Here is an 11,720-nt window from a genome sequence, read left to right on the forward strand (position 1 = left end):
ATAACAGTAGTCTGGCTGTATAGTCTGGATTATCCCCTATAATGCTTGTGTGGCTGTATGGTCTGGACCATCTCTTATGATAGTATTCTGGCTATGTAGTCTGGACCATCCCCATTACCAGTAGTGTGGCTGTATAGTCTGGACCATACCATATAACAGTAGTTTGGCTGTATAGTGTGGAACTCCTCCTATAACAGTAGTGTGGCTGTGTAGTCTGGATTATTCCCTATAACAGTAGTCTGTCTGTGTAGTCTGGACCTCCTCCTATAACAGTAGTCTGCCTTTGTGTTCTGGACCTCCTCCTATAACAGTAGTTTGGCTATGTATTCTGGAACATCCCATATAAGAGTAGTGAAATCTCTTCTTATAACACTATTAGTAGTCTGGACAATCATCTTTAAAAGTGGCCTGGCTTTGCAGTATGGACCATCCCTTATATAACAGTAGGCAGGCTGTGCAGTCTGGACTTCTTCCTATAACAGTAGTCTACTGTGTAGTGTGGACCTCTTCCTATAACAGTAGTCTGGCTGTGTAGTCTGGATCTTCCCCTTTAACCGTACCTTGTCGTGTATTATGGGCCATCCCCTATAACAGTTGTCTAGCTGCATAGTCTGGACCATTCCCTATACCACTTATCTTAGGGTACTTTCACATTAGCGTTAAAGTTTTCTGGTATTGAGTTCTGTCACAGGGGCTCGATAAGGTAAGAAAATGCTTCAGTTTTATCCTAATGCATTCTGAATGGAGAGCAATCCGTTCAGTATGCATCAGGATGTCTTCAGTTCAGTCCCTCTTACGGTATTTGGCCAGAGAAAATACCACAGCATTTTTTTTGAATACCCCGTATTTTTCGCCCCTGGGTCTTATGGGGCGAATACTAATGAAGCGCTTCCATTTTGCGCTTCATTAGTACCGGAGGACCGAGAAGCGGTGAAGGATCTGTACTCACCGCTTCCTGGTCCTCCGCTCGGCTGTCTACTGTAAAGGGCTGCTCACCATGTGACTTCACTGTGCACAGCTTTCACAGCTGACAGCCGAGAACCAGGAGAGAGAGCGCTGGTGGTGAGGAGCGGCGGCATCCAGGAGCAGGAGCAGGAGAGGTAAGTTATTTTATTTTATTTGTGCTGATGGCTGACATGGGGGCATGATGGCTGACATGGGGGCATGGTGGCTGACATGGGGGCATGATGGCTGACATGGGGGCATGATGTCTGACATGGGGGCATGATGGCTGACATGGGGGCATGATCTGAGACATTGGGGTCTGATCTGAGGTCTAATTAACATTGGGGGTCTGATTGCTGGCCTGACCAAAGGTGCAATGGAATTTTTTATTTTATTATTATCTTCCTCTAAATCCTAGGTGCGTCTTATGGGCCAGTGCATCTTAGAGGGCGAAATATACGGTCTTCAAACCAGCAATTGTCTGAAGCAGAGAGAAGATACCAGGACCACACAGAGGAGAAGCCAGCTGCTGCAGACGGGACCAGGGTCAGGTGAGCTGCGAGGAGGGGGGGCAAAATGTAGCTTCGCTTGTGTTGGCAAAAATATTTGCACCGGCCCTGCCTCCTGCTATAACAGAAGTCTGGATGTGTAGTCTGGACCTCCTTCTATAACAGTAGTCTGGTTGTATAGTCTGGACCTCCTCCTATAGCAGTAGTCTGGATGTGTAGTCTGGATCTCCTCCTATAACAGTAGTCTGGATGTGTAGTCTGGACCTCCTCCGAAAACAGTAGTCTGGATGTGTAGTGTGGACCTCCTCCTATAACAGTAGTCTGGATGTGTAGTCTGGATCTCCTCCTATAAGAGTAGTCTGGATGTGTAGTCTGGACCTCCTCCTATAACAGTAGTCTGGATATGTAGTCTGGACCTCCTCCGATAACAGTAGTCTGGCTGTATAGTCTGGACCTCCTCCTATAACAGTAGTCTGGATGTGTAGTCTGGACCTCCTTCTATAACAGTAGTCTGGATGTGTAGTCTGGACCTCCTCCGATAACAGTAATCTGGCTGTATAGTCTGGACCTCCTCCGATAACAGTAGTCTGGCTGTATAGTCTTGACCTCCTCCTATAACAGTAGTCTGGATGTGTAGTCTGGACCTCCTTCTATAACAGTAGTCTGGATGTGTAGTCTGGACCTCCTCCAATAACAGTAGTCTGGCTGTATAGTCTGGACCTCCTCCTATAACAGAAGTCTGGATGTGTAGTCTGGACCTCCTTCTATAACAGTAGTCTGGATGTGTAGTCTGGACCTCCTTCTATAACAGTAGTCTGGCTGTATAGTCTGGACCTCCTCCTATAACAGAAGTCTGGATGTGTAGTCTGGACCTCCTTCTATAACAGTAGTCTGGCTGTATAGTCTGGACCTCCTCCAATAACAGTAGTCTGGATGTGTAGTCTGGACCTCCTTCTATAACAGTAGTCTGCAGCTGAGCTCCTTATTATCATGCTTACCGCCTATTTATCACGTGCTGTGTGATCATCTGACACAAGATATAGACACATCAGGCAAATATCCTGAACGGCATATTTCTAATGAAAATATATTGCTTGGCAAATGACACAAACACTCTAGAATATAATGCTGTCACTCTAATGTGCAGTTTCAAATTCTCACCTTGATTTCCTTCTCTCTTCTATGGGGCAAGCACAGCCCATTGTGATACCACTGGTATTCAGGGGCAGGAAGTCCCATAGCATAGCAGCAAAGGCGCGCTGCATCACGGAATGTCAAATGTGCAGAGACTGGTTCAGTAACAATAATGGGTTTACCATTCCAGTCAGGAGGAATTGCCCCTGAAACAGAAAAACACAAATCCTAGTCATACTACAAAACTGTTAGGTTAGTATTTTTCTTGTTTTTTGAATTGTAAATAAGCATTTTAATCTTGAGCTGATTTCTTCTTATAGAATGTGAATTTACAAAAATCCTGCATTTTTAATATTTACATTTCATTTATTTCATCTGCAGGTGTGTACGTTCAGGAGGATTGATGGTATATAACAGTATATAACAGGGAGTTGAAGTAAGGAGCAGATTTCTGAACATTGCATGTTTACAATACTACAGAACTACTTGGTACCTCCTTTTTATCTTTTCTTTCTATGTAAATTCTATTAAGATGGTTCTAAACACATTCTTAAATGGACACTTTCATCACAATTTTGTAATCATATATTAACAATATATATGTAAATATTCTACATCACTGTAACCATTTCTGCCGGGACATGGTCACAAACGCCTGTGCCCAGAGGACGTTGTTTGTGATCACGTCATTGGGCCACCTGAGATCTGATGCATGAGGTCTCATGATGTCATTGTGACTGCCTGCACTGGGACGTGGCAACTCATGTTGCAAGCTGGAAGAGGACTGTGGTCTGCATCGCAGATAGCGGCAGGGAATGGGAACTGAAGCACGGCGGGGGGACAAATTCTAGTTCAGGGGCACTACAAGGGGGGCATTAATACATGCCGAAGCACAACAGGGGGCATTAGAATACAGGGGGCACTACAGGGGGGCATTATACATAATGGCATTACAGGGAACATTAGAACTATAGGGGACACTGCAGGGGGCCTTATAAAGACTGGGGGTACTACAGAGGCCTTTTAAATACTGGAACTACTACGGAAAGCTTTATAACTACTGGAGCTACTACAGGGGACATTATAAATACTGGGGCCACCACAGGGGACATACTAACTTAAGGGGCACTGCAGGAGGGCTTTACGCATACTGGGGTTACTACAGAGGGCATAATAATTACTGGGGAAATGATAACTAATGGGAACACTATAGGGGACTTGATTACTACTGTGGGCTCTATAGGGGTGCCATGTAGAGGGGCCTTGTTACTGTTGGGGTCACTATAGGGGGGTTATTTCTACAGGGGACACTATGATGACATTATTATTACTGGGGTACTGTGGGGGCATTATTATTGGGCAAAATATGGAAGCAATTGCTACTAATGGGGGAACTCTTTGGGAGCATTATCACTATTGGGGGTACTGTAGGGGGCACTATTACTATTGAAAGCTGTCTGGTAGCACTGTCACTATAGATGAACTATCTGTATGGCACTATTATTTTTGCTGTATAGTGTTTGTGATCATTGATGAACACAGCAGGCACAGTCTTAGAGGCACAGCAGGATGACAATGTTGGGGCTCTAGGAGGGGGAGGATGATGGAAAAGTGGGGAATCTAAGATGTCTGTGTTTCAAACTCTGCAGAGAAACGATGTGGCTGAAAGAAGTCATCAATGTGATCTGGTCTGAATGGAGAAGATGAGGAAATAGGAGACATCACTGGCTATAATTGGTAAGTGGGGCTATACTCTATTAAAGGGGTTGTCTCACCTCCATAATCCACTTCATCTCCATTCCATGGCCACCATTAAACATTTCTTCAATATACTTTATTTTCCCCAAAATATGATGCTCGTTTTAAGGAGTTATGGCCACCACTATACTGTTAGGAGCGGTGGCCGCGCAAGCGCACTTATCATCTGTTCTCCTGCTGCTTTCTGGCTGCAGAGGTGGCCGGGTTTCACGGGAGTGAGCGCGCACAGACACTTGCGCATTTACTCCCAGCCCCGGCCACCTCGCGGGGATCATTATCAAAGTTACAGGGCATGCCCTACAGCCCTGTAACTGTCATATCTAAAGGTACAGACACGATCAGTGGGGGAGGGGGCAGAGCATAATACTGATAAGAATAATGGAGGAGGACGGCAGAGAATTATACAGACATGATCAGTGGGGGAGGGGGGGGGGCAGAGCATAATACTAATAGGAATAATGGAGGAGGATGGCAGAGAATTATACAGATATGATCAGTGGTGGAGGGGGCAGAGCATAATACTAATAGGAATAATGGAGGAGGACAGCAGATAATTATACAGACATGATCAGTGGTGGAGGGGGCAGAGCACAATACTAATAGGAATAATGGAGGAGGACGGCAGAGAATTATACAGACACGATCAGTGGGGGAGGGGCAGAGCATAATACTGATAGGAATAATGGAGGAGGATGGCAGAGAATTATACAGACATGGTCAGTGGTGGAGGGGGCAGAGCATAATACTAATAGGAATAATGGAGGATGGCAGAGAATTATACAGACATGGTCAGTGGGGGAGGGGGCAGAGCATAATACTGATAGGAATAATGGAGGAGGATGGCAGAGAATTATACAGACATGGTCAGTGGGGGAGGGGGGGCAGAGCATAATACTAATAGGAATAATGGAGGAGGATGGCAGAGAATTATACAGATATGATCAGTGGTGGAGGGGGCAGAGCATAATACTAATAGGAATAATGGAGGAGGACAGCAGATAATTATACAGACATGATCAGTGGTGGAGGGGGCAGAGCATAATACTGATAGGAATAATGGAGGAGGATGGCAGAGAATTATACAGACATGGTCAGTGGGGGAGGGGGCAGAGCATAATACTGATAGGAATAATGGAGGAGGATGGCAGAGAATTATACAGACGTGGTCAGTGGGGGAGGGGGGGGCAGAGCATAATACTGATAGGAATAATGGAGGAGGACGGCAGAGAATTATACAGACATGATCAGTGGGGGAGGGGGGGCAGAGCATAATACTAATAGGAATAATGGAGGAGGATGGCAGAGAATTATACAGATATGATCAGTGGTGGAGGGGGCAGAGCATAATACTAATAGGAATAATGGAGGAGGACAGCAGATAATTATACAGACAGTCAGTGGTGGAGGGGGCAGAGCACAATACTAATAGGAATAATGGAGGAGGACGGCAGAGAATTATACAGACGTGGTCAGTGGGGGAGGGGGGGCAGAGCATAATACTGATAGGAATAATGGAGGAGGACGGCAGAGAATTATACAGACATGGTCAGTGGGGGAGGGGGCAGAGCATAATACTGATAGGAATAATGGAGGAGGATGGCAGAGAATTATACAGACGTGGTCAGTGGGGGAGGGGGGGCAGAGCATAATACTGATAGGAATAATGGAGGAGGACGGCAGAGAATTATACAGACATGGTCAGTGGGGGAGGGGCAGAGCATAATACTGATAGGAATAATGGAGGAGGACGGCAGAGAATTATACAGACATGATCAGTGGGGGAGGGGGGGCAGAGCATAATACTAATAGGAATAATGGAGGAGGACGGCAGAGAATTATACAGACATGATCAGTGGGGGAGGGGGGCAGAGCATAATACTGATAAGAATAATGGAGGAGGATGGCAGAGAATTATACAGACATGGTCAGTGGGGGAGGGGCAGAGCATAATACTGATAGGAATAATGGAGGAGGATGGCAGAGAATTATACAGACATGGTCAGTGGTGGAGGGGGCAGAGCATAATACTGATAGGAATAATGGAGGAGGATGGCAGAGAATTATACAGACATGGTCAGTGGTGGAGGGGGCAGAGCATAATACTGATAGGAATAATGGAGGAGGATGGCAGATGATTATACATACAGTCAGTGGTGGAGGGGGCAGAGCACAATACTAATAGGAATAATGGAGGAGGATGGCAGAAGATTATACAGATATGATCAGTGTGGGGGGGGCAGAGCATAATACTGATAGGAATAATGGAGGAGGCCAATATATCTGAGAAGAAATGACATGCATGAAAGTATATTGCAGTGAGGCAGTGACAGGGAAAATAGCAGCCTCCGGAGCAGCACCCACAGACAAGGGGCGGGGTTACCTGCCAGGCTCTGTGCTTTGTATCTGAGAGTTCAGCTCCGCCCCCAGCAAGCAGGGAAGAGAGGCCCTGAGAGGAGAGACAACTCCTTGTGTGGCCCCTACACTGTAGGCAGATACTGAACAGCTAGTAGAACAATGTATCACTATGTAAATCAGTAGTAACCTCTGATATCTTACCAAAAGGAATGTCTTTCAGTACTTTCACCTTCACCCAATTGCTGAATAAAATGCGGTGATTTTTGTCATTTACTCTACAGATGTACAAGTTGGTTTGCCTGGCATGGATGTGCAGGTCTGGCTGGGTGGCTCCTGGAATTTCCCGACAAGTGGACTGGTGAAACAAGAAGTGTATTTTAGTCATGAGAAAACCTTTCCAGAACAGCTAAAATAATACTGGACAGACTATCGATTTCTTATGTAAAGGCTATGGACACCTTTGAGGGCATTTTTTATTACTGAATTCTATTTATTTTGGGGGGGAAAAAAATCATGTTTTAATTGGTCTTTTCCCAGCCTTATAGCAGTCAGAACCTGTATTTTTGCAGAGTAGCAGGCATTCTTTTTAGGCCTCATGCACACAAACGTATTTTCTTTCCCTGTCCGTTAGTTTTTTTTTGCGGACCATATACGAAACCATTCATTTCAATGGGTCTACAAAAAAACGGAAGTTACTCCGTGTGCATTCTCTTTCCGTATGTCCGTGTTTCCGTTCCACAAAAAAATAGAACATGTCCTATTATTGTCCGCATTATGGACAAGCATAGTACTGTTCTATTAGGGGCCAGCTGTTCCGTTCCGTAAAATACGGAATGCACACGGATGTCATCCGTATTTCTTGCGGACCGCAAAATACATACGGTCGTGTGCATGAGGCCTTACACTGTCCAGTCAGGGAACTGTGCTCAGGGCTCAGGTGAAGCCCTTTTCTTTGAACTCCTGTCAGCTCATTAAAGGGAACCTGTCACCTCAAAAACGCATATAAAACCGCCAGCATTATGTTACAGTAGCCCCCAGTCTGTTATTAATGATGTGTTTGATCCGGTAATCTGATGCTCCATACATGACAAAAACAATGTTTTAATCACCATCAGCGCTATCTCGCCGGTCAGTCTGAAGTCAAGGGGGAAGCGGCCTCCTTGCTTCAAGTCAAGATAAGCATGCCCCCTAACCGTCCCTCTTCTGTGTGATTGACATCCTGCAGTGCGGCCTGGGATCGCATTAGTCTCGCGCATGCGTGGTGCACTCCTTGTTACTGCGCGATCCTGGCTCCCGCAGTTAGTCCGGTTTCATCAGCACACCGCGCAGACTAACGCAATCCCAGGCCGCACTGCAGGATGTCAATCACACATAGGAGGGGACGGTTAGGGGGCATGCTTATCTTGACTTGAGGCAAGGAGGCCGCTGCCCCCTTGACTTCAGACTGACCGGTTAGATAGCGCTGATGGCGACATAAAACATCGCTTGGATCAAACACATCATTAATAACAGACTGGGGGCTACCATAAGGTAATGCTGGCAGTTTTATATGCGATTTTGAGGTGACAGGTTCCCTTTTAACACTCATTTAAACACTATTCTTATCAGTTGGATTAGAATTGAGCTATAATGATTGTTTATGAGCTGTCAGGAATTCAGAGATAAGGTTTCACATGAGTGGTCAGATCAGTTGCCTGATCAGTGAAACCAGAAAGCCTACTACTCAGCAGATACACAGAAGCTGACAGCTACTGTATACTGGAAAATGGCTAAAAATTGTTAATAAAGACCAAGTGAAAACATGATTTTTAACCCGAAATGAGTGAAATGCAATAATAAAAAAATGCCCCCAAATATGTCCATAACCTTTAAAGTTGAATGTGTTATCTATTAGTGTAATGTATGCTTGACATCTATCATTATATCTATTTTGAGGCTTTGATTCAAAAACAATAGTTTTTCCAAAAAATACCAGAAACAGCCCATGGAGAGGTATGGCGCCATTTCTGGCAAAAAAGCAGACCCTATATTGTCAAGCCGATTTACACCTTTATAATTTTATAGCCATGTTTTTATCGAAGCATTACACTAAAACAAATCTTAACAGCATGTATAGTAAGCGCAGTAGATTCCTGAAAGTGTGACTGCAAAATACCGGAAAATGTAACATGAATCATAGTGTGAGCAAGTTTTATAGTTCTATGAAATCGTGTATAGGGATGTCCTCTCTTGTTGCATATTTTGTATACGAAATGTTTCTGTTATTTAACCCCTTCTACCCCGGGCCAGTTTTCACCCTCCTGCCCAGGCCATTTTTGGCAAATCTGACATGTGTCACTTTATGTGGTAATAACTTTGGAACACTTTTGCTTATCCAAGCCATTCTGAGATTGTTTTCTCGTTATACATTGTACTTCATGATAGTCATAAATTTGAGTCAATATATTTCACCTTTATTTACGAAAAAATCCCAAATGTACCAAAAATTTTGAAAAATTCACAATTTTCTAAATTTACATTTCTCTGCATTTAAAACAAAGTAATACCTAATAAAATATTTATTACTTAACATTCTCCATATGTCTACTTTATGTTGGCATCATTTTGTAATTCTCATTTTATTTTTTTAGGACGTTAGAAGGCTTAGAATTTTAGAAGCAATTTGTGGGGCTTACATAGTAGAAACCCCCCATAAATGACCCAATTGTAGAAACTACACCCCTCAAGTTACTCAAAATTGATTTTACAAACTTTGTTAACCCTTTAGGTGTTCCACAAGAATTAAAGGAAAATGGAGATTACATTTCTAAATTTCACTTTTTTGGCAGATTTTCCATTTGAATCCATTTTATTCTTTAACAAATCGAGGGTTAACAGCCAAACAAAACTCTATATTTATTACCCTGATTCTGCGGCTTACAGAAACACCCCACATGTGGTCATAAACTGATGTAAGGGCACACGGCAGGGCGCAGAACAAAAGGAGCGCCATACGGTTTTTGGAAGGCAGATTTTCTGGACTGGTTTTTGGATGCCATGTCCCATTTAAGCCCCCATTATGCACCCTTACAGTAGAAACTCCCAAAAAGTTACCCCATTTTTAAAACTAGGGGATAAGGTGCCAGTTTTATTGGTACTATTTTGGTGTACACATGATTTTTAATTGCTCTATATTACGTTTTTTGTGAGGCAAGGTAACCCAAAAATTGCTATTTTGACACAGTTTTTATTTTTTAAAACATTCATCTGAAAGGGTAGATCATGTGCTATTTTTATAGAGCAGGTTGTTACAGATGCAATGATATCAAATATGTCTACTTTGTTTGTTTGTTTCAGTTTTACATAATAAAGCATTTTTGAAAAAATATATATTTGTGTCTCCATTTTCTGAACACCATATTTTTTTATTTTTATGCCGATCTTCTTGTGCAGGGGCTAGTTTTTTTTCAGGAAGAGTTGATGTTTTTATTGGTAGCATTTTTGGGTACATATGATTTTTTTGATCATTTATTGGGGCAAGGTGACCAAAAAAATGGTTGTTTTGGCACAGTTTTTATTTATTTTTACAGCGTTCACCTGAGGGGTTAGGTCATGTGACATTTTTATAGAGCAGATTGTTACGGACGTGGTAGTACCTAATATGTATACTTTTTCTTATTTATTTATGTTTTACACAATAATAGCTTTTTTGGAAAAAAATTATTGTTTAGTATCTCCATAGTCTGAGAGCCATAGTTTTTATATTTTTTGACCGATTGTCTTAGTTAGGGTCTCATTTTTTGCGGGATGTGGTGACGGTATGATTGGTACTATTTTGGGTGGCATACGCCTTTTTGATTGCTTGGTGTTGCACTTTATGTGATGTTAGGTGACAAAAAATGGCTTTTTTGGCACTGTTTTTATTTTTATTTTTTTACGGTGTTCAGCTGAGGGGTTAGCATCTCTTAGAAAACCTTCAAACAGTTTACCCACGACAGATGTTAAACTTACCGTCCTATAATTTCTGGGCTCTGTTTTTGGACCCTTTTTGAAGATTGGCACCACATTTGCTATGCGCCAATCCTGTGGAACACTCCCTGTCAATATAGAGTCCCTAAAGGGAACCTGTCACCAGTTTTATGGTGTCCTAACTAAGGGCAATATAAATAAGTGACTGATTCTCTTAGCAAAATGCTGGCTCACTTTCTTTAATTGACCCAGTCAATCTGCCAACATCTTGTATTGAAAAACTCCAGCTCATAATGATGAGTCCTGAATATTCATGAGCTCCTGACTCTCCCCACCTGCTGATTGACTGCTGTTTTTTTCCATATGAATCAGCAGCAGGTGGGCAGGGGAGTGGCTATAGCTGTTAATTAAATAAACGCTGGACTCAATGACGTCACGCTGGACTCCAATTAACTCATTAGCATACGGCATGTGGCAAGTTTGTATATATATTATGAAGTAACCATCTGTCAAACCAGTAAGTCAATACATCTAAAGTACTTTTTAGTAGTTAATGATTGTATATAATTAGTTAGATAATAATCAAATATCCACATGACAGGTTCCCTTTAAGTATCAGAAATAAGGGTCTGGCTATTAAATAAATGTGGTGATAAATCAAAACTGTGCTACACCGGCTCCCTTTGTCTAATATAACATTATGTTTAAAGGTTGGAATTGTGCAGTAATAAAGAGAGGTTCGCCAAGTCATGTCTAGAAGAAGTTACCTTGTTTATATAAAACGATATGTACTAAATATGTACTGTATATGAAGAGGATAGATGAGTTGTCCAGCCTTTACTTAGCGATGACTTATCCTCAGGATAGGCCATCACTAGCTGATCAGCAGGGGTTCAACACCCCCCCACTGATCAGTTGTTTGGATACAGCTCTATGACTGGAAGTTGGTGCTGGAACTACACATCACTATCAACCTTAGGCCTCTTTCACACGAACGTATTTTTTTTTCATTTCCGTCCCTTTTTTGCGGTTTCTGTTTGCGGTCCGTATGCGGAACCATTTATTTTAATG

At 42.8% G+C, this 11,720-nt stretch overlaps 1 protein-coding gene across 3 annotated transcripts in view; it reads right to left on the reverse strand.

Moving 5' to 3' along the window:
• Positions 1 to 11,720, reverse strand: part of LOC120985602 (mucosa-associated lymphoid tissue lymphoma translocation protein 1-like) — a 79,962-nt gene that overhangs the window by 22,469 nt on the left and 45,773 nt on the right. For all 3 annotated transcript variants that reach the window (XM_040413629.1, XM_040413627.1, XM_040413628.1), the window contains exons 4-5: positions 6,903 to 7,056; positions 2,616 to 2,794 (exon numbers count right to left, since the gene is read on the reverse strand). In XM_040413629.1, the coding sequence (XP_040269563.1) occupies positions 2,616 to 2,794; positions 6,903 to 7,056 (333 nt within the window). The remainder of the gene's footprint in view (positions 1 to 2,615; positions 2,795 to 6,902; positions 7,057 to 11,720) is intronic.

Source organism: Bufo bufo, chromosome 1 (genome assembly GCF_905171765.1).
Source record: "Bufo bufo chromosome 1, aBufBuf1.1, whole genome shotgun sequence".
Taxonomy (NCBI): Eukaryota; Metazoa; Chordata; class Amphibia; order Anura; family Bufonidae; genus Bufo; species Bufo bufo.